The sequence below is a fragment of the Bufo bufo genome, chromosome 6 (assembly GCF_905171765.1).
Source record: "Bufo bufo chromosome 6, aBufBuf1.1, whole genome shotgun sequence".
Lineage (NCBI taxonomy): Eukaryota > Metazoa > Chordata > Amphibia > Anura > Bufonidae > Bufo > Bufo bufo.
Window position 1 is genome coordinate 105,451,047 of NC_053394.1, and position 23,943 is coordinate 105,474,989.

The 23,943-nt window shown below is 49.2% G+C and overlaps 1 protein-coding gene across 4 annotated transcripts in view; it reads right to left on the reverse strand.

The window, feature by feature from the left end:
- The window catches only part of LOC121004065 (kinesin family binding protein), a 33,530-nt gene extending 9,860 nt beyond the window's left edge, over window positions 1–23,670 (reverse strand). The window contains exons 1-7 of one of the 4 annotated variants that reach the window (XM_040436138.1): window positions 23,295–23,670; window positions 22,109–22,207; window positions 13,137–13,216; window positions 12,877–13,060; window positions 11,383–11,463; window positions 10,699–10,792; window positions 7,127–7,239 (exon numbers count right to left, since the gene is read on the reverse strand). In XM_040436138.1, the coding sequence (XP_040292072.1) occupies window positions 7,127–7,239; window positions 10,699–10,792; window positions 11,383–11,463; window positions 12,877–13,060; window positions 13,137–13,216; window positions 22,109–22,207; window positions 23,295–23,630 (987 nt within the window). In that variant the 5' untranslated portion in view covers window positions 23,631–23,670. Of the gene's footprint in view, window positions 1–7,126; window positions 7,243–10,698; window positions 10,793–11,382; window positions 11,464–12,876; window positions 13,061–13,136; window positions 13,217–22,108; window positions 22,208–23,294 lie in introns of all 4 variants that reach the window. The other 3 variants (XM_040436137.1, XM_040436140.1, XM_040436139.1) reach the window with 3 other exon arrangements.
- Between the last annotated feature and the right edge of the window lie 273 nt (window positions 23,671–23,943).

The following is a 23,943-nucleotide window of genomic DNA, read 5'->3' on the forward strand; positions in this document are numbered from 1 at the left end:
GTGTTCTGCGCACCATTCACAAGATATGGTGGAAGGCCAGAAACATAACAAAAGTCTCTAGTTATACGATGTATACCCCGATTTGGCCTAATTTTATGTACAAGGAGTTAGACAAAATTACAGAACTGCGGGTGTGGAACTCATATAACCTCAATAAGATAGCTCAGTTGTACTCTGAGGGTACATTGAAAGAATACACACAGTTACAGCAAGAATTTAATATCCCTAAAAAATTATTTTATTTGCATTTGCAACTTAGACACGCTATAATGGCACAGGACAAATCTGAAAAAATTGCTCCAGCAACAAAGCATAGTATTATAGATCTTACAGCGACAAGTGGTAATACTAATGGAGTAATTTCACTTCACTACAGTGTACTTATTGATATGCAACTTAAAAAAAACACCCCTACAATTGTATGCCAAGTGGAAAACTGATATATCAGCCCTAACTGAGGAACAGTGGGAAGGAGTGTTAGGAGATTGCCCAGTGTTAGCTGTCAGTGAAGCGCATAGAGTCTCCCAATTGTACCTATTGCATAGGGTCTACAGAACGCCAGTGGTCCTAAAAAAAAATGGGATATAGGGACAATGACCTCTGCCCAAGGTGTGACATGTCCAATGCGGACTTAATTCATCTCATGTGGAACTGTCCAAGATTGAGACTGTATTGGACAGAGGTCATAGAACTAATAAACACTGTCTTTGAGTTGGGAGGTGGGGTTCACCCTTGTTCGTAATATATTATTGGAAAAAATAAATAAAAATAATCTGATTTAAAAAAATAAATACCTTTCTAACAAAGTTAGAACCAGCCCCTGTACCTCACATGAATCCGGAGATCTCCACATTCACTGATCCAATTGCTCTGACAGATTTATTTCAAACTGGCAGCTCGGGGGGGGGGCCATATCCTTCCTGTTGTAGCTCTTTCCCTGTAACTGCCACAGCTTCTAAAAGAAGATACAGCTGGCGGCAGTTAAAAATTAAAGAGTATGTGCGACCTCCTCAGTGAGGTGGACAGAGAAAAAAGGAGATTTTTTGTGAAACTCACCTGTAAAATCTTTTTTTCGTCTTTTCCATTGGGGGACACAGACCATGGATATAGCTTAAAGGTATTAGTAGGAGGGACACTATGCAAATACAAAAGAGAGCTCCTCCTCCTCGGGCTATACCCCCAGGCTCCACCAGGAGGAACTCAGGTGTTGCAAAAGCAGTAGGAGAAGGAGAAAAGAAAAAATAATGGAAGCCATCGGACCAAAGCCCATGAGGACCAACCACAAACAGAACTGAACCCCTCCTGCAACAGGCAGAATGGGTGGGAGCTGTGTCCCCCAATGGAAACGACGAGAAAAAGATTTTACAGGCGAGTTTCACAAAAAAAATCTCCTTTTCTCGTACATTCCATTGGGGGACACAGACCATGGGACGTCCCAAAGCAGTCCATGGGGTGGGAAAAAACATCAGCACCACCAGGAGGAACGTCCAACGGTCAAACAGAAACCACAGCCTGCAAAACCCTGAGGCCGAAGACCGCATCAGCCGAAGCCAGCGAATGCAACTGATAAAACTTCGTAAAAGTATGTAAGGACGACCAGGTGGCCGCCTCACACAGCTGAGACGCAGAGGCACGATTGCGCCTTGCCCAGGAAGCTCCCACCGCCCTAGTGGAGTGAGCGGTAATCCGAGCCGGTGGCACCCTACCACGAGCGCGATAAGCCGCGGAGATAGTCGAGCGGATCCATCACGCCACAGTGACCTTTGAGGCCGCCAGACCCTTACGAGGTCCCTCGGGAATCACAAAGAGGGAGTCTGAATGGCAGACGGAGGCGGTAGCCGTTAGATACACCTTCAGGACCCGGACGACATCCAGGGAATGGAGAGCGCATTCCTTGGGGTTTGCCGGAGAAGGGCAAAAGGAGGGCAGGACAAGATCCTCATTAAGGTGGAAGGGAGAGACCACCTTGGGCAAAAAGGAGGGAACCGGACGGAGCACCACCTTATCCTGGTGAAAAACCAGAAAAGGCTCCTGGCAGGAAAGTGCGGCCAGCTCCGATACCCGCCTGATGGAAGTTATGGCCACAAGGAAGACCACTTTCCAGGTGAGAAAGGTCAGGGAGACCTCCCCTCAGAGGCTCGAAGGGGGCCGCCTGGAGGGCGCGCAGAACCAAGTTGAGATCGCAAGGAGGTAAAGGGGGGGACGTACGGAGGGACCGAATGCGCCACCCCCTGAAGAAAGGTTCTCACAGGACCCAGGAGAGCAAGGGACCTCTGAAAAAAGACGGCCAGAGCCGAAACTTGACCCTTCAGGGAGCTCAGCGACAGTCCCAACTCGAGTCCGGACTGAAGAAACGAGAGCACCATCGGGACGGAAAAACGAAGGGGAGGGAAACCCGAGTTCTCACAAAAGGCAAGGAAGGCCTTCCAGGTACGATAGTAAATCCGGGAGGAAGCCGGCTTCCTTGCTCTGATCATAGTTCTAACCACCGAATCCGAGAACCCCCTCTTCTTCAGGATGGTGGTTTCAACAGCCACGCCGTTAAACGAAGTGACTGTAAATTCCGGCGGAAGAGTGGGCCCTGAGACAGTAGATCTTCTCTGTCGGGAAGAGGCCATGGGGCGTCCGCCAGCATCCGAGCCACGTCCGAGAACCATGCGCGGCGAGGCCAATCCGGGGCGATGAGAACGGTCGGAATCCCTTCCGCCTCGATCTTTCGTAGAACCTTCGGCAGCAGAGGAAGTGGAGGGAAGACATAGAGGAGGCTGAAGTCCTGCCACGGAGACACTAGCGTGTCCACCCCTATACGCCTACGGATCCTGGGCGCGAGCCAGGAACACCGGGAGCTTGTTGTTAAGCCTGGACGCCATCAAGTCCACATCCGGACGGCCCCACCGGCGGCAGACGTCTTCGAATACATCCGGATGCAGAGACCACTCGCCTGGATCCACCTTCTTGCGGCTTAGAAAGTCAGCTGTCCAGTTGTCCTCTCCTGGAATGTATACCGCTGACAACACCGGAACGTGCGACTCCGCCCACAGCAGAATTCTCCTCACCTCCCGCATCACCGCCCGGCTGCAGGTCCCGCCTTGATGGTTGATGTAAGCCACATCCGTGGCATTGTCCGACTGAATCCTCACCGTGCGGCCGGCAAGGAGAGGAGTCCAATGGGAGAGGGAGTGGAAGATCGCCCTCAGCTCCAGGATGTTGACCGGGAGGCGAGATTCCGTCGCCGACCAAACCCCCTGAACCGTGCGGGACAGGAGAACGCCGCCCCAACCCAGGAGGCTTGCATCGGTGGTGACGATCGTCCAGGAGAACGGGAGAAAAGATCTTCCCGACGACAGGTTCATAGGGGACAGCCACCAAGGAAGAGCTGCCCGAACCCGCAGAGACAGGCGGATGCGAGCGTCCAGACCACGAGAGGTCTTGTCCCCGAGGGAAAGGATCTCCTGTTGCAGCGAACGAGTGTGAAACTGGGCATATGGTACAGCCTCGAAAGAGGCCACCATAAGACCCAGGACCCGCATGCACTCCCGGATGGAGAGACACGGGGAGCGCAGCAGGTGCGCCACTGCCCCCTGGATCTGGGAGGACTTGGAGACTGGAAGAAACACTTTGGCGGCCGAGGTATCCAAAACCATCACCAGGAAGGAGAGCTTCTGGGACGGGAGGAGAGAGGATTTTGGGAAGTTGATCAGCCAGCCGAACTGTTCCAGAGTCTGAACAGTGATCCGGACGCTGTCCTCGGCCTGCGGAAGCGATGGGGCCTTTATCAGAATGTCGTCCAGTTAGGGCAGCAAAGGAATGCCTCTGGTACGAAGAAGCGCCATGAGCGGCGCTAGGATCTTGGTAAAGACCCGAGGGGCGGTCGCTAACCCAAAAGGAAGGGCTACAAACTGATAGTGCCGGCCGCCAATGGCGAAGCGCAGGAATCGTGGTGAGATTCTGCGATAGGAACATGCAGATAGGCGTCCTGGATGTCTACGGACGCGAGGAACTCCCCTGGAAGAAGAGAAACAATAACGGAGCGGAGGGATTCCATTCGAAACCTCCGCACCCGCAGAAACTTGTTGAGCAGCCTCAGATCCAGGATCGGACGCACGACCCCTCCTTCTTTGGGACCACGAACAGGTTTGAATAGAAACCTGTGCCTTGTTCCTCTGGGGGAACTGGGGTAATAAACCCTCCGGTCCAGAAGGGAAGAAACTGCCATCAAGAGGTCCGAGGCTCGGGCTGGATCCCCCGGAACGCGAGAAGGGAAAAAACGTTCTGGCGGTCTGGACGCAAATTCTATCTTGTAACCCAACGTTACAATTTCTAGAGCCCAGGCGTCCTGAATATGAGCCCTTCAAACCTGCTGATAAGAGAGCAGGCGGCCCCCCACCACGAGGGGTGGGGGCGTCCCTTCATGCGGAAGGCTGCTTGGAAGCAGCAGGGCGGGCCGACTGTGCCCTCGGGCGCCAGGAAGGCTGGGGCTTGAAGGAGGGCTTTTTGCGGAAGTCCTGTGACGCCCCTGTGGAGGAAGCAGACGACATCCTGCTAGAAGAGAAGCGGCGAAAGGACTGGTACCGGGAACCGGAAGACCTGGTCCGAAAGGGGCGCTTAGACCTAGGCTGAGGAAGATGAGTGCTCTTGCCCCCTGTAGCGGCAGAGATGAACTCATCCAGTTGAGCCCCAAAAAGTCTGGAACCCTCAAAAGAGGAGGTTAGCAATGGAACGCTTGGAAGAAGCGTCGGCGTCCCACATCTTCAACCAGACCTCTCTGCGCTGAATGACTGAGAGGGCCGAAATGTGGGCAAAGAGGGAACCAATGTCCATGGAAGCCTCGCAAAGAAATTTGGAAGCCTGAGACATCTGGAGAACCAAATCCAGTATGTCAGCAGATGCTTCTTGTTCCGCCAGGTCTTGATGGTGGCGTTGCAACCACACCGAGAGGGCTCTGGCCATCCACGCCGAGGCAAAGGCAGGTCGCAGGGATGTGTCCGCCAGTGAGAAAATGGATTTGGAAAGAGAATCTAGGCGCCTGTCTACAGCATCCTGCAGGGAGGAGCCGTCTAGGACAGGGAGGGCCGTGTTTTTGGCTAACCTGGCCACCGGGGGATCCACCTTAGGGGGAGAAGACCACTTCTTCACACTGTCAGTCGGAAAAGGATAAAGCGTATCCATGCGTTTGGTGGCCGAGAACTTATGACTAGGACGGTCCCAGGCCCTGGATATGACCGCGGAAAATTCCTCATGGACAGGAAACGCGGCAGCCTCCGGCTTCTTGGGCGGGAAAAGGGCGAACTCCCGACTAGTGGAAGGGGGAGAATCCCCTTGGAGATTAAAAGGTGTCGCGGACAGCCGCCACTAGGTCAGCCACCATGGTGGGGAGCTTAAGCGGGGGGTCCCGCTCCATGACCTAGTCCGAGCCGGACAATCCCCCTTCAGACTTGCTCTCCCTAGGGGGGGGGGGGGGGGGGGGGGGGGAGAGTCGTCCGAACGCGCCGCTAGACGAGGGGGGGAAACGGAGTCATCCGAGGAGGGATGCTGCCGCTCACGCTGCCTCTTAGCGGTCGAGCGTCCTCTGCGGGAACCACTGAGAGGAGATGGAGTGGTTGGCGCCACAGGATTGGAAACCGCCATACGTTCCCTAAAGGACATGGCTGCCTTGGCGACTAAGGCCAAATCAGCGGCCGCACTCGACATGGCAGATGCCCAAGCGGGGACCGCAGGGACAGGGAGAGGACTGGGCTGGTAAAGAGAAGGAGGAGAAGGATGATCCTGTCCAGGGGCAGGGCAGGAGGCACAGATACCAGCGACAGAAAGTGGAAGAAGACACTCCTTACAGGACCCTATTGTGGTCCGAGAAGAGGTCTTGGCCGACTTAAGGGGGGCCCCAGGCTTAGGCATGATGGCAACACCAAAAAAGATCTCTACTAGCAGCAGCAAGGAGAGCTAAAAAGTCCTACCACCCAGGCAAACGCACAGAATCCACCGGAGAGGAGCAGGGAAGCAGCCACGCAAGCGAGGTGCTTCTCAGTAAGCGGAGGAGACGCCAGAGCGAAGCGCTGAGACTCCGCCCCCGTGATGCGTCATAGAGCACGAAAAGAGAGCGCGCTATATGAAAAGAAATGTCCCCCGGCGCCGAACGCGGCGTAGCGGGGGTTAATGAAGAATGTCGGAGGCCCCCGAATGAAGCGGGGGGCCCTCCGCTGGAGAGAATAGGAGGGGTGCCGATACCGGCGCGGCGAACAGCCGTGCCCCATAGAAAAAAGCCTGGATAGAGAGAAGGGAAGATCCACCCCATAAAGATGGAGGTATAGTGCCTCCAGATGCCCTCATAACCTCCAGACAGAAAACAACCGTCTCCCCAGCTCACCCAGGCGGCCCATAGGTATCAGGCATGAGAAAAAAGGGGAGGGGGACGGGGGGACAGAGGGGAGCCATACTTATCTGCTCCTGCAGTCTTATCTCTCTGTTCAGTACCAGCAGGGCTCACATCTTCAGACATCTGACTCCCGGAGTACAGTGCTCTGGATGGAGGGCAGCAGCAGGAGACCCAGAAGCTGGCGGGATGTCGGAGCTAACAGGTCGAGCCCGGATCCACTTGTCTTCTTGGGGGAAAATCGAGGCAGCGTCCCAAAGACGGCGGCGGATACTCCATGGGGGACCAGGAAAGCGCGATGCCGTCCTGTGTCCCCATCTAGAAAGAAAATAACAAACTGGAGTAGAAATCAATACAAGTGTCATCCTCCTTCACCAGACACTAAGCAAAGACTGACTTCCTCCTGGTGGAGTCGGGGGGTATAGCCCGAGGAGGAGGAGCTCTTTTGTATTTGCATAGTGTCCCTCCTACTAATACCTCTAAGCTATACCCATGGTCTGTGTCCCCCAATGGAATGTACGAGAAAGAACTAACAGCAGGCGGCGCTATACAGATACATTTTATTGAATAACTCTTGAATACTAACTTTTTAATTACATATAAATACAGTAAAAAAGTAAAGTATTCAGATCCAGGAGCTGGTATGAAAAATGTAGAATATTTTTCACGGCACAACCCCTTTAAAGGAGATCATTTGTTAGTATATTATACCTGAAAATCAGACACTATGTTGCAAAAAAAAAAAAAAAAAGTTACCTCCAGCTTTTTCCGTGCATCTTCCACTAAACAGAGACAATACTTCACCCAGCATCTGGCTATTTCAGACTTCTTTTGTCTTAGATGATCTAGGCGCTCCTGTTCTGCTTCATCTGCTTCAAAGGGAAAAAAAAAGTGAATACTTTTTCTTGCTTCCCACAACAATCTTTCTTCATCTACCTGGTCAGAATGATCAGCATTTAGGGCTCATGCGCACGAACGTGTGGCGGCCATGCCCGTATTGCGGCCTGCAAATAGCAGGTCCCCAATATACTGGCCCTGGCCGTTTTTGCACCGCATCACAGATGCGGAACCCATTCACTTGAACGGAACCACTACGGAGTGCTTCCGTGGGGATTCTCTCCGTGCCTCCGCACCACAAAAAAAATAGAACATGTTCTATTTTTTTACGGTGTGGACAGATCACCGATCCATTCAAGTTGAACAGGTCCGGATCCGTCATAGCAGCCGCACAGATAGTGCCCGTGCATTGGGGACTGCAAATTGCGGTCCCTAATGCACAGAATGGCTGCGTGCATAAGCCCTTATGAAGCAGGAGACATCGTGGACATACATTTCCAAAAGCAGGTGGACTTTAATGCAAGGCAATATATGATATAACCTACAGGATGAGAAAGTCCATAATGCATGGCACCAATACCACCTGAACCAGAGTTAGACCCCTTTGGCACTGCTCAGAAATTTCACTCACTGGAATTTGACTAGAACGTTGGTAAAAAAATAAATAAATAAATAAATAAAAAAATTATAATAAATAAATTTTAAATCACCAATGTGATTGTATCCTTTTTGTATGACAAATCAGAATATATTTGATTTGATTTCCCCTTGAACTACAACTTAAACTGGACAAATCCTTTAGAAAGCTGTAGGCCAGCCCTTGATTCCCACATTAACATGCACATTTTATAGCAGGGGTGGATAAATAGTTGTGAGACTCATCTGGAGCCACTTATCTCTAAAAAGTAAAAGTCCAGCCTGTAATATCCTCGTTTCCCCCAATGTTAGATGTTGAGGGGCCGTCTACTGTCAGTAGATTCCACCAAAATTAGAGAGGACTGCTGGAAATTTAATGTCTGAAGGTGACCATTAGGGATCGACCGATTATCGGTTTTACCGATATTAGCGGCCGATATTCAGGATTTTGATCGTTATCGGTATCGGCATCTATTTTGCCGATATTCCGATAACGTATTGGGAACACAGATCGCGCTGCTCTCAGCGCTCTCTGTGTTCCCTCCGCAGCACAGGGGAGAAGGAAGCAGTGTCTCCCTCCCCCTGTGCTGCTGCTGCCGCCAATGACAGGAGAGAGGACAAGAGGAGGGGAGGGGCTGTGGCCACCGCTCCACCAATGAAGATGAGTCTTTCATTAATTCATATACAGGAGGCGGGAGCTGCAGAATCACATAGCCGGCTCCTGACCTCTATGAGCGGTACTAGCTGCGATCTGCGGTAGTTAACCCCTTAGGTGCCGCGGATCGCAGCTAGTACCGCTCATAGAGGTCGGGAGCCGGCTATGTGATTCTGCAGCCAGCTCCCGCCTCCTGTATATGAATGAGAGACTTATCTTCATTGGTGGCGCAGTGCGCCCCCCCCAATATTACAGTATTAATCATTGGTGGCACAGTGCGCCCCCCAACCCCATCCCAATAGTAAAAACATTGGTGGCGCAGTGCGCCCCCCCCAAGTCCCCCAATATTACAGTATTAATCATTGGTGTCGCAGTGCGCCCCCCACCCCCATCCCAATAGTAAAAACATTGGTGGCGCAGTGCGCCCCCCCCCCCCCCCCCCCAATATTACAGTATTAATCATTGGTGGCGCAGTGCGCCCCCCACCCCCAGCCCAATAGTAAAAACATTGGTGGCGCAGTGCGCCCCCCCCAATATTAATTATTGGTGGCGCAGTGCGCCCCCCACACCCATCCCAATAGTAAAAACATTGTTGGCGCAGTGCGCCCCCCCACCCAGTATTAATCATTGGTGGCAGTGGCCACAGGATCCCCTCCTCCTCCGATCGGAGCCCCAGCAGTGTAATCCTGGGGCTCCGATCGGTTACCATGGCAGCCAGGACGCCATTGAAGCCCTGGCTGCCATGTTCAGCTCCCTGCTGCTATGTGCACAAAGCACAGAGCAGCAGGGACAGTGTGAGCTCCTATTCACCCTAATAGAGATCTATCAGGGTGAATAGGACAAGGGTTCTAGTCCCTAAGGGGGCTAAAAGTTAGTAAAACAAAACACAAAAATATTAAGTATAAATGAAAAAGATAAAAAAATAAATAAATGCAAGGATCCGTTCAGAATGCATCAGTTTGGCTCCGTTCCGTCTCCATTCCGCTCTGGAGGCGAACACCAAAACGCTGCTTGCAGCGTTTGGCTCCGCATCGCCAGACGGACACCAAAACGGATCCGTCCTGACTTACATTGACACAATATGGTGCAATTGTAAACGGATCCGTCCCCCATTGACTTTCAATGTAAGTCAGGATGGATCCGTCTGACTTACACTTAGACTTTTTTTTTTACTGAATAATGCAGACGGATCCGTTCTGAACAGATGCAGATACCAGACGGATCCGCACCTAAACGCAGGTGTGAAAGTAGCCTTATTACAGTGGATGATGCTTGAGGATAAATCTGGCGCACCTTTAGACTATCCATTCTAAGTACCGTATTTTTCCTTCTAGAAGACACACCTGACCATAAGATGCACCCAAGTTTTAGAAATTTTCCTCAGACCAGACTCCCCAATCTTCATCAGACCCACAAATCAGACGCCCAATCCTCATCAGACGCCAGATCAGACGCCCAATCCTCATCAGACGCCCAATCCTCATCAGACGCCCAATCCTCATCAGACGCCCAATCCTCATCAGACGCCCAATCCTCATCAGACGCCCAATCCTCATCAGACGCCCAATCCTCATCAGACCCCAGATCAGACCTGCAATCACTTACCTCTCCTTCTCACGATGGTGCTGCCACTTGGAAGGACGCCAACAGACCAGGGGGCGGTGAGTAAAGCCATAAGTGCTATATTCATCGCTCCCCAGTCCTACTGTGTACTCCATAATGGTAGAACCCATTAGTATTCACTTCATAAGACGCACTGACATTTCCCCCACCACCACTTTTTGGTGTAAAAAAATAAATAAATAAATCAAGTGTAAATATGATATATACCACCTATTTGTCAACTAACTTTATGCCAAAATGTTGCACCAAAATTTTCAACGCATACTGGTGCACATTGTGGCATTTTTATGTTTCCAAGAGAAAAGTTCTCTCTAGAATATCAAGCGTTTCTGGTAACTAGAGGGGATTTGTTCTTGATGTATTGGGCTGTGTATGGACAACACTTTGCCTCACCAGCCACATTTCCACAGGTTTATAACTAGAACACAATATTGCTGATCTCAGCTAATCTCAATGTCGGACAAAGGACAATGATGTCATGAAGAGTCTCTTCTAATCCCCACACCAGACCAGACTCCAGATGGATGCAATGGGCTGAATGTGGGGAGGGAGATAAAAGGGAAAGAAATTGACGTACTTTCTTTTTCTGCTTCAGAGGAAGGGATTTGTCCAGCTTTGCTGAAAATGACATCGGCCGCAGCAAGGCAGTGTCTGGACTCCATATAACATTGCTGTCAAGAAAGGAAGACATTAGATCATTTCACAATAAACCTACATTAATGATAGCAAGTCTGAGCAAACATAACCTGATACACATAAGAGACCTGGGAAACTGTAACCGGATGTAAAACAGAACCTTAAAGACAAAGTCCAGTTATACAGGAATTCTCCTTAATTCTCAGGTCCATTCTTTTCCACAGAAGTACCGTAGTATTTTACGGATTAGCCACAGGGTGGTAAAGAGTTTCTTTAGGTCAATGGCTAAGAGAGTGAAAAGTTAGTAACTTTCTGAGACAGAAAAATCATCACTTCCCTTCTAGTCTGAGTAGGTCCCAAACTTATTACACCACAGGAATTCGCACCAGAGGAGATGCAATACAGTAAAAATCTGTGGTTACTGCCTGTATGCAACAGGCTACAGTTTAGTAGTAGAGATATCTTTTTGAGATAGTACTGTGATGGTATCGATGCTTCTACACTATCACAGTACTTTCTGGGAAAGGTATCGGTGCTACTACACTTTCTCAGATAGTACTGTGATAGTGTAGTAGCACTGATGGCTTTCTCAAATGGTGCTATGATAGTGTAGTCACACAGATACCTTTCCCAGATAGTACTGCGATAGTGTAGCAGCGTTGATTGCCCACTCCACTGGGTTATAACCATCATATTCCAGCTGCCTCTGGAGAGGGGAGATACCGGTTACTGCCTGTATGCAACAGGCTAAAGTATAGCAGCCCTGATACCTTTCTCAGATAGTACTGTTATAGCGTAGTAGCACCGAGACCTTCCTCAGATACTACAATATCACAGTACTAGCACCAATACCTTTCTCAGATGGTGCTATGATAGTGTGGTAGCACTGATCCCATTCCCAGATAGTACTGTGATACTGTAGAAGCCCCAATACCTTTTTCAGATGGTGCTACTACACAATCACAGTACTAAAAGCTTTCTCAGGTGGTGCCATGATAAATGTAGTAGCAGTGATACCTTCCTCCGATAGTACTGTGATAGTGTAGAAGCACTGATACCTTCCTCCGATAGTGTAGTCACACAGATACCCTTTTCAGGTAGTATTGTGATAATGCAGCAGCTCTGATACCTGTCTCAGATAGTACTGCGATAGTGTAGTAGCACTGATACCTGTCTCAGATAGTACTGCGATAGTGTAGTAGCACTGATACCTTCCTCCGATAGTACTGTGATAGTGTAGGTAGTAGCACTGATACCTGCCTCAGATAGTACTGTGATAGTGTAGGTAGTAGCACTGATACCTGCCTCAGATAGTACTGTGATAGTGTAGGTAGTAGCACTGATACCTGCCTCAGATAGTACTGTGATAGTGTAGGTAGTAGCACTGATACCTGCCTCAGATAGTACTGTGATAGTGTAGTCACACAGATACCTTTTTCAGGTAGTATTGTGATAATGCAGCAGCTCTGATACCTTTCCCAGATAGTACTGTGATAGTGTAGTAGCACTGATACCTGCCTCAGATAGTACTATGATAGTGTAGAAGCACTGATAACTGCCTCAGATAGTACTGTGATAGTGTAGTAGCACTGATGGCTTTCTCAAATGGTGCTATGATAGTGTAGTAGCACTGATACCTGCCTCAGATAGTACTGTGAGTGTAGTAGCACTGATACCTGCCTCAGATAGTACTGTGATAGTGTAGTAGCACTGATAACTGCCTCAGATAGTACTGTGATAGTGTAGTAGCACTGATAACTGCCTCAGATAGTACTGTGATAGTGTAGTAGCACTGATACCTGCCTCAGATAGTACTGTGATAGTGTAGTAGCACTGATACCTGCCTCAGATAGTACTATGATAGTGTAGTAGCACTGATACCTGCCTCAGATAGTACTGCGATAGTGTAGTAGCACTGATACCTGCCTCAGATAGTACTGCGATAGTGTAGTAGCACTGATAGCTTTCTCAAATAGTGCTATGATAGTGTAGAAGCCCTGATACCTTTAGTACTGTGATAATGAAGCAGCACTGATACCTTTCTCAGATAGTACCGTGATAGTGGAGTAGCACTGATACCATTCTCTGACGGTGCTATGAAAATGTAGTAGGACAGTACCTTTCCCAGATAGTACTGCGATAGTGTAGCAGCGTTGATTGCCCACTCCACTGGGTTATAGCCATCATATTCCAGCTGCCTCTGGAGAGTCGTGTGACAGTACTGGGCGGCCTTTTCATCCTGCTTCAGGTGTTTGTAGACTTGGGCCAGATAGTACATTGTATGGGTGTAAACGCGCTCAAACCTGCAAGGGCAACATTGGTGTTTTATTCCAAAACCACTCCAACAACGATGAGAACACAAAAAGACGTAAAACCAACCTCTTTGCTCTCTCCTGCTCTGTCAGATTTTGCTCCTCAGGTTTAAAATGTTCGTCTGGATCAATTGGTGGCTTCCCAATCTGTTAGGAGACAAATGAGAAAAATCTAGGTCTTCATTTATTTGTCGATTGTCACACGTCACCTCCAACTTCTGCCCTGTGGGGAAGCATTCAAGTCAAGAGGCAGTGGTGCTAACCCTACCTCAGCCGGCTCTAGCCCTTCAAGGGTCACTGGGTTTCAGAAAACTTTTGATATGTCAGAGACATATCAAAAGTTTTTGACCAGTGGGGGTCTCAGAGCTCAAATCGCTAGAACGAGGAGAGAGAAGCACTCTCCTAGCACTCTCTCTCCTTGCTGCAGTAGACAGACTGAATAAAAAGTCTATGGGCCCATCTACTGCAGCAAGGAGAGAGAGAGTGCTAAGTGAGCGCTTCTCTCTCCTCATTCTACCGATTAGTGGGGGTCTCGGCCCCCTGACCCCTAACTGATCAAAACTTTGACATAACAAAAGTTTTCTGAAGAATCAGTGACCCTTTGAAGGGGTTTTAGGGTAAAAAAAAAACGTATCTTCCAAAAACAGCACCACTCAATAGTTAGTGTCTATTATGGAGGTTTAGCCCCTTTGCCCTGAGGCAGCTGACCTGCAATACCAGACACCACCCATGGACAGGTGTGGCACCATTTCAGAAAGCAGCCATGTTTTTCTAATCCTCATTTAAAGGGAACAGGTCATCAGAAGTGGGCGATAAATGTATGATTACTGAGGGCCTGTTACGAAGGTAGGACACAGTGGTCACTTATGCGCACTACCAGTCCATTCAGTCTCCACGGGATTGACAAACACTGAAGTTGGTCCCACAGAATTAGAACAGAGCAGTAAGGCTCCATTCGTAGGGGAGATACGGGACCCCCGTTCTCGTGATCAGTGGAGGTACCAGAGGTTGGACCCCCAGCAATCTTGCATTTATCACCTATCCTGCAGAAAGGCAATACATGTTATTTATGGAAATATCAAAGGGGGAGAAACAGAACTGGATCGCACATCCACAAGCTATGCTTAGATCGAATAAAACTCGCTTCTCAGCGTAATATTAAGTGTACAGCCCCCCATACTGCGTGCTGTACAGGAGGCATTAGTCTACATTTTGATCAGAAGGCATAAGCCCACTCACCACGTCAAGGTCACCTCTTCAAATGGGAGTTACTCTGAAAAATAGGCGCAGCACAGCGCAGTGACAACGTGGCACTGCCCTGGTAGGCGGCAGGAACCAGGAGTTAAATAGCAACCCTGCTATCTGACGATGCCACCCACAGCACTGGATGAGCGCCACAAAAACAAGGGCCACCACGCAGTACTGCACCATCTGAACAGTTGTCTAACGGGGGCGTGGCCTGAGAGCGCATGGAGTAGGTCGCACCGCACTGAGCTCCTGCAGACATCCTGATTTTAGAGTGGTAGCAACCCCTTATATCGCAGATCCTAGCCTACCTGGTGGTTGAGAGGAGACAGGAGAGTGTGGTGCTGATCTTTTGAGTCCCGATATGCCTAGAAAGTCCGGTAAAGGGCCGCGCTGTGACAGGCCAGAGGAGAGTCGGCATGGCGCCGAGGAAGAAGAGGGGCCGGCCTTACAGCCCAAGACGAGACAGACGGCTGCCGCAAAGCTGAGCAGGTTTGCTCGCACGGAGAGTGCTGGGGGAGACTGGGCTGAGGAGAAGGAGATGGACGCTCAGGTTTCCTCTGGACAAGAGGATGAATCCACCGACGGGGAGACCCTGGACGCGGTAAATTGGCCGCCATTAACCCCTGCACGGCCGGCAAAAGACGCGGTAGGCCCTAAAGTTGTGGATGGAGCAGAGCCTACTCTAAAAGATATTATGGCCGCTGTGGCCAGTTGTAACAGCACACTGAAGGTGCTTACAGTACAGGTTGGCAGTCTGAGGTCAGACGTGTCTTTAATTAGGCATGACTTACATAAAATCACAGAACGCACCTCTGAATTGGAGAAGAGGGTGTCCACTATTGAGGACGTTATCCAGCCTTTGCAAATGGCGGCAAAATCATCTGCTAAAGATATAGCGGCGTTATACGCCAAAACAGATGACCTGGAGAACAGGTCCAGAAGGAATAACCTGCGGATTGTGGGTGTGCCAGAGAAGACGGAGGGGGATAATGCCACCGAATTTGTGGAAAAATGGCTGCACTAATTATTTCATGAAAAAGGTCTATCCTCATTATATGCGGTGGAGCGGGCGCACAGAGTCCCCATGCGGCCGCTTCCGCCTGGCAGACCTCCCCGTCCCATACTGGCGAAGATACTCCATTTTAAAGACCGGGACACTATCCTGCGACAATCTAGGGACAATGAGGAGATGGTCCTGAATGGGGTGAAAGTATCCATATTTCCGGATTATTCCAACGAAGTGCAGCGGAGGAGAAGTAGATTTATGGACATAAAGAAAAGGCTGAGAGCTCTACAAGTCCAGTACGCTATGCTGTTTCCTGCTAAACTGCGTGTGGTGGCATTGGGATCCACCAGATTTTTTTGAAGATCCGGAGGAGGCGACGCAGTGGCTGGACGTCCACGAGCGACAATTGAGAAGTGGTGCCCTGGACACTTGAAGGAGGCAGATATACGTTTCTTATGTTCAAGTTATATATGCATTTACACTCTAGGATTGCTTTAAATGTTGCACCAGTTAGGGAGTGTATTATGTAATGCTACCAAATGGTAGTTCCTGAGGAGGGAGCAGGCGGTAATGATAGTAAAATGTATTTCTCAGTTGTGGGGAGGATTCTCTACCTGAGGAAAAGTGTTATAAATTGTTATGCTTATTGTAGGTTAAAGGGATGGTTGCTCTCGGATTGCCCTGTTTTAATGTGGGAAGTGGATACTGAGGGGAAAGGTATCCCCAGCTACAGTAACCTGAGTACGAGAGGGAGGGAGGGGGGTGGGGGGGTAGGGAAAAGGTTGGGGGGGAAGGTTAAGGTCTTGAACTATGAGCGAGTGTTATCTGAATGGGGTGTGAGATTCAAATATGGTTTAAAGTTTTACCATGTCACAGGCGATTAGAATCTTAAGCTGGAATGTGAGAGGGATGGCTGAAGCACGGAAAAGACAGTGTATTTTTCAGTATCTGGGGCGGTTTCAGCCGGCTATATGTTGTCTTCAGGAAACGCATTTGACAGGAGAAAATTTACACTGGATGAATAAAAATTGGGTGATCCATGCGTTACATTCAACTCATTCCTCTCATTCTAGAGGTGTAAGTATGATTGTGCATAGGAGTATCAGGTATGAACATATGCAGGAGTGTGTGGACGCTGAGGGCAGGTATGTGTGTGTGGTGTGTAAGGTGGATGGAATACAGATGGTGCTGGTGTCTGTGTATGTGCCTCCACCGTTTGCTTCCCCATTAATAAGAGAGATCATGGGCTTTGTGGCGGACTTCCCTGGGCTGCCGTGGCTGTTGGTTGGGGACTTTAATTGCACGATGAATGACTCCCTAGATAGATGCCGGGTGGAGGGAGCAGGTGGTTCACCGGGGAGTGCGGCTCTCAGGAATATTTTGGGTGAGGTAGGAGTACAAGATGTATGGAGATGGCGTAACCCGGATAAGCGTGAATATTCATGTAGATCCGCCACGCACCATTCACTATCGCGTATAGATCTGGCCCTTGTTAACGACATAATGCTACCACTAGTTAGGGATGTTGTTTATCATCCTCGGTCGTTGTCTGACCATTCTCTGGTGCAGATTGACTTGTGCCTGGGGGTGCTCAGACAGGGACCGAGGCTGTGGAAGTGTAATCCTCATTGGTTGAATGTGTTGGGTGACCTATCTGGGATTTCTATGGAAATTAAGGAATTTTTTGATATCAATACAGGGTCGGCTTCGATACCAGGTGTATGGGACGCCATGAAAGCATTTCTGAGGGGAGTTCTGATGAAAGAAATCAACAAACATAAATCCAGGACCAGAGAGGCGGATGTCAAGGCGCATGTACTAGTGGCCGAGGCTGAGAGAGAGTTTAGTAGATCCCCCACCATGGTTAGTAGTGAGGCGCTGGAGGTTGCTCAGGAGCAGCTGAGATGTCATCTGGTACAGGCCGCAGATAGAAAGAGAAGCTTTTACCGTCAGAGATCTTTTGAGGAAGGAGAGAAGGTGGGTCATCTGTTGTCAGTGGTCTCGCAGGCTCAGAGAGGCTCCTCTTGTATTCAGGAGTTGAGAGATGACAGGGGGAACAGTTGTCAGGACACAAAAGGAATATTAGGAATTTTAAAAAGCTTTTATGTATCTCTATATACTTCCACTGGATCTAGTTCTGATGAGGCCCTGAAGGATTTCCTAGAGGAGGCGCAGTTATCGGTGCTGTCAGAAGAAGATAGAGAGAGGCTAGAGGAGCCGATTACACTCGAGGAACTGGAAGCTGCACTTGGGGACATGGCAAGTGGTAAGGCCCCTGGAGCTGATGGTCTCCCAGTAGAGATATACAAAAAGCTACAGGGGATATTACTCCCTGAATTACTTAAGGTGTTTGAGCACTCATTGGAGGCAGGTTCGTTACCACATTCGATGCAGGAAGCTATAATTGTGGTTCTGCCTAAGCCTGGGAAGGATCCTAAAATACCGGATTCCTACAGGCCAATTTCACTTCTCACGGCTGATGTTAAGCTACTGGCGAAGGTGTTGGCGAACAGGCTGTCCAAGGTAATTCTGACCATAGTACATCCGGACCAGACGGGATTTATGCCAGGAAAATCGACGGCTATTAACCTTCGTAGGCTGTACACTAGTTTAAATATTCCGGCGGACAATAGTGGTGACAGGGCCTTGCTTGCGCTTGACGCCGCTAAGGCGTTTGATAGTGTGGAATGGAGGTATTTGTGGGGGGTCCTGAGAATTATGGGCTTTGGTGAACGGTTCATTCAGTGGGTACAGGTTCTGTATTCTAGCCCTAAGGCGAGAATTAGAGCCAATGGAGGATTATCAGACTGTTTTCCCCTCGCCAGGGGTTCCAGACAGGGATGCCCACTGTCGCCCTTATTGTTTGCTCTTGCAATAGAGCCGTTGGCGGCGCATATTCGCTTATCTACAAGTATAGAGGGGTTTAGATATGGTGAACTGCATAATAAAGTGGCTATGTACGCTGATGATACCCTACTTTTCTTGGGCGATACTGGTGCGTCCCTGGATGCGGCCATGGCATTGATTGACAGATTTGGTAGCTTTTCCGGACTACGGATAAACTGGCAGAAATCCTCTTTGATGCCAATTGACGGGCAAGCTCTGACAGGCAGACAAGTGGACAGTTTGGTGCCCTGGGTGGATAAATTTAAATATCTGGGATTACATATAACACCGAGACTAGCGGATTTTGAAGAACTAAATCTATCCCCTTTGCTAGCTACTTTTAGGCTTAAAGTGAGGTCATGGTGTAGGCTCTTTCTTTCGATGGTAGGTAGAGTTAACCTTTTAAAAATGGTTATGATGCCCCAACTGTTATATATACTGAATAATGCTCCAGTTTGGATCCCTCTGGATAGATTTAAGAAAATTCACTCTATATTTAGAGATCTTACTTGGAAGTATGGACAGGCTAGGATCAAACTGGAGACATTGCAGTATTCTAAGTCGGAAGGGGGCTTAGCTGTCCCTAACGCATGGATTTATTTTTTGGCTTCCCAATGTCAGCATTTTAAGGGATGGATTGATCTACAAGCACCGGATATGACTGGGCAGATATTGCAGCATTGGCTGGGCAGTCGTGACCTCATGGGCATTCTGGAAGGTTTAGGAATGCATGCAGGGAGGGAAAAACTTCCTCTGATTGAACTCATGAAAAAAGTTTGGGCAAAAGTGAAGCTGCTAAGAGGAGTGGGAGGTATTAGTGAACTTTCCCCTATTGGAAAGAACCACTTGTTGCCAGAACTATTGGCCATACCAGGACTTAGGAACTGGGAAACTTATGGAGTGACGAGAATTGGACAATTAATTAAGGATAAGACATGTAGGTCATTTCAAAACCTGCAGCAGGAATTTAATATCCCCAAGGAGTGGTTTTATAAATATCTTCAAATAAGACATGCCCTTGAGGTCACGATGCGGAAGGGATGTGAGATAGCTCAAATGGAGGTGGTCCATAAGCTTGTTCTTCCGTCGGGAGGGGGAAAAAGAGGGTTAATATCACAGGTGTACGCTCTTCTAATGGAAAAATTCTTAGAGGGATATCCGCTTTCAAGAATGAAAAAGTGGGAGGCTGATGTGGGGGATATGTCTAAGGATATGTGGGAAGATATTTTAGAAGCAGTCCCCAAGGTGTCTCTAAGTGAACAGGGCAAACTGTCCCAACTATTTATTATACACAGAGTGTACAAAACACCGGTGTTCCTGAAAAAGATAGGAGTAAGAGGTGATGACAAGTGCCCAAAGTGTATGGTAGATGGTGCAGATTTGTTACATATGTTGTGGTCTTGTCCAGTAGTTGGTAATTATTGGGAGGAAGTTGTAGAGATGATTAATAGTAAATTGACATTAAGAATTCAAAAAGATCCTAAGGTGTGTATTCTGGGGTATGTGTCTGAAATTGGAGGGAATGAACCGGTTAGGGTCGCTGTGGGGAGATTGCTATATGTGGCCAGGAAACTGATTGCTATGAGGTGGATCCAGGGAAGTCCGCCTACACTGGGTGAGTTTGAACGGAAGGTGCATGACATGCTGGTACTTGAAAAAGGGGTGTTTGTGAAGAGAGGGTGCCCTCAGAAGTTCGAAAAAATGTGGACTGAATGGTTATCTAATACCCACGTGGTTATATAGACATGTGATGGTCAAGACCAATGTTAGGGTTGGGGGGTTAGGGTAGGGTAAGGGGGGGAGGGAGTTTGGAAAGGTCAAGTTTTTGGTATTTTTTGCCCATAATATGTTTTAGCAAAGGTATATGTATTGTATGGATTCATGATAATACTGAGTGGTGATATACATATGAGTAATGTTGTTCACTGAATCCGCATTGTGGATAATGTAAAGAAAGAAAAAGTCAACGTATTGTATTATGTTATAATATGTATTTATTGTTTAATAAAAACGATTTGATTCAAAAAGAACAGTTGTCTAACACAACATGTCCATCGCTATCAGAAGCTCCAGCTCCAATCACACTTATATGCAGACTCCTGCTAAATGAAAACCACCTGTGCCGACTGGGAGGAGTGCCGATACCAGTAATAAAGAAGAAAAGTTAAATCGTGCAAATATCAAAAGGGAGAGAAAAAGAACTGCCGCCTACCAGGGCAGTACCACGTTGTCACCGCGCTGTGCTGCGCCTATTTTTCAGAGTAAGTCCCACTCTAAGAGGCAACCTTGGCGTGGTGAGTGGGCTTATGCCTTCTGATCAAAATGTACACTAATGCCTCCTGTACAGCATGCAGTATGGGGGGCTGTACACTTAATATTACGCCGAGAAGCGAGTTTTATTCAATCTAAGCATAGCTTGTGGATGTGCGATCCAGTTCTGTTTCTCCCCCTTTGATGAATGTTGTTTACGGGCTAACAAACCGTTTAATAAAAAGTATGCAGTGAGCACCCCCTAGTGGCCATAGAAAGATGTAATAGAACTTAATGTTTTCTAACTGGACAGATGGAGTTTTAGGGTACTTTAACACTTGCGCTTTTCTTTTCCGGCACTGAGTTCCGTCAAAGGGGCTCAATGCCGGAAAAGAACTGATCAGGCATATCCCCATGCATTCCGAATGGAGAGTAATCCGTTCAGGATGTCTTCACTTCAGTCTTTTTGACTGATCAGGCAAAAGATAAAACCGTAGCATGCTGCGGTTTTATCTCCGGCGAAAAAAACGGAAGACTTGCCTGAATGCCGGATCCGGCAAAAAAATAAATGCCGGATCCGTTTTGCCGGATGACACTGGAAAGACGTATCCAGCATATCAATGGATTTTTCTGACTGATCAGGATTCCTGATCAGTCTTACTAAGGCTACTTTCACACTTGCGGCAGGACGGATCCGACATGCTGTTCACCATGTCGGATCCGTCCTTCCGCTATTTCGCCGTGCCGCCGCTCCGTCCCCATTGACTATAATGGGGACGGCGGCAGAGCTCCGGCGCAGCACGGCGAAGGCCGCCGGACTAAAAAGTCGGACATGCAGGACTTTTTAGTCCGGCGGCTTTCGCCACGCACCGCCGGAGCTCCGCCCCCGTCCCCATTATAGTCAATGGGGACCAAGCGGCGGTCCGGTGAAATAGCGGAAGGCGGATCCGACATGGTGAACAGCATGTCGGATCCGTCCTGCCGCAAGTGTGAAAGTACCCTTATGCCATCAGTTGGCATACGTTTTGCCGGATCACTCTGCCGCAAGTGTGAAAGTAGCCTTAGGGTGCTAGGAAACCTGCTGCCTATAAGAACTCCTGCACACGAACGTATGTATTTTGTGGTCAGCAAAACATGGATTCATAAAAAAATATAGATGGCGTCTGTGTACTTTCTTTATTTTGCGGAACGGAACAGCCGGCCCCTAATAGAACAGTCCTATCCTTGTCCGTAATGCAGACAATAAAAATACATGTTCTGTTTTTTTGTGGAACTGACCTATGGAAACGGAATGCACATGGAGTAGCTTCCATATTTGTTGCTGTCCCCAAAGAAAAAAAAAGAAAAATCACGGAAAGAAAATACGTTAGTGTGCATGAGCCCTTACCTAAAGTGGTGCCAAGGGTAGAGCTGCTCTTGAATCTCCACCTTTGTATCAGGAACACTATTCTTCCCATGTTATACAAGATGAAACGTTATAGACCAGGCATGCTCAACCTGCAGCCCTCCAGCTGTTGTAAAACTACAACTCCCACAATGCCCTTCTGTAGGCTGATGGCTCTTCGGGCATGCTGGGAGTTGTAGTTTGGAACAGCTGGAGGGCCGCAGGTTGAGCGTGCCTGTTATAGACAATGGAGGAGGTTACTTACCTTTTTCATATACTGGCAGTACAAGGACTCGGCAGCCTCCAGGTAAGTCTGGGCTATGATGATCTCTCCTCTGTCAGCCCAAAGAATCCCAAGATTATTCTAAAGGAAAAAAAAGAATCCAGACAATCTGAAGACCGCAGACGACCAACGCAGCGATTTATACTTTTATACAAGACATTTATACTCTGGGTCCGCTGCAATGTATCTGCCCGGATCCCAATGACCTGCAGCTGCCGTGTCCGTCACCCAATGGTAGTGGGTACCCGTGTTAAAGAGGACCTGCCACCAGGATTTTTATAAAAACAATAGCTCATACTGTAGTCTGTTACCCCGCTATTGTTTTCATGATCCGTTATACCTCCCCGCTCTCCTAGAAATGACAACTGGGAGTCCCTATACGCTTTCATTCTGTCCAGTGTCAAACTGTAGGGACTCGCCCATTTCACATAGGCAATATAGTCATACATTTCTAGGAGGAATAACAGAGAAACGACAGAACGGGATCCCCCTCTTCCAAGGTGAGTGACGAGCAGCCGCCCTCCATTCACTTCTACGGGATTTCGGCCATCTCCGACCCCAAAGCAGCGAGGTGAGCGGTGGCCGTGCTTGTGCTGTGCATTCCCGATTCTTTTCTATGGGACCCTCAGCTATTTTCGGAACGCCCATAGAAATGAATGGAAAGCACGTCATTTTAGGGATAGGCGCAGGTCTCAGAGGTGGGGCCCGCAGCCATCTAATTTCCATAGTATATTCTAACGATTTGCCACCTCTCAGGTAGGTGGAGGTTGGCGGTACACCCCCCTCCCCCGCTCGGTCATTATTACGTGGTGGTCAACGACGTTTCATCCATCTGAATGGTTTCTGTAGGATGCCCACGGATTTCGGCAAGCTGCTTCTACGCTTATCTGGAGGGGATAAGTGGCTGCCGCTTGTGTGAATGCACGACCACCGTGTGTGACCACATACCACAGACTGTCCAGTCATTAGCTAGCACTTGGCTTGGCCGAGCATGCATGTGTTCTGGATATGAAACATCACAACTGCCTGATCCCTCTTTGCAGTGGTAGGGGAGGGAGACCCCCATACATTAACATAACAGGTAAGGCAGGTAATCAGGCCTGGATGTAAAGTGTGCTTCCATTCACTGACAGCTGGCAGAGTTCCTACAATCTGCACAGCCACCTACCTGCGCCTGGAGGTAGATGGAGACGCAGTCATGTGACAGCCGGCACCGCTCCAGCAGCCCCGCCGCCTTCACCAGGTGCTCCTCTCCCGCCGACATCTCCTCGGTCTCCGTGTGGTTCACCCCCAGCCGGAGCTGGATGACGGCCAGGCGGGCGGCCAGCAGCCGCGTCTCGTCCCCCTCCTCCGGGCCCAGCAGCGCCCGCGCCTCCCGCAGTAGCTCCCGGGCCCGGTACTTGGAGCGGTACGGCTCGTTCTCCGGATCGGTCTTGGACTCGACCTCGGAGGCGGTGATCGCCCGCTGGTAGGCGTCGCACGCGAGCTGCCAACTGTCAGCCATGGCTCAGAGCGGCGTCCGCGGAATACGGCAGGGAGGCGGCTTTACGACAGCAGCGAGAGCTGGGAGTGGTATCTGTGCTCTGTGAAGGGAGTCTCACCGGCAGGGGATGGGGGCTGCTGCACACTGACTTATTGTACTGCTATGTGCTTGATGGGTGGGGGTCCCACTGTTGGCACCCCTTAATCACAAGAATGTGGGGTCCTATGTCCCCCCCCCCCATTTAAATTCAGCGGTGGTCACTCAAGCCCACTGCAGCGCCATTCAGCTCTGTGACAGTAAGGCTAAATGCACACGGATAAGCTGTCTATTTTTA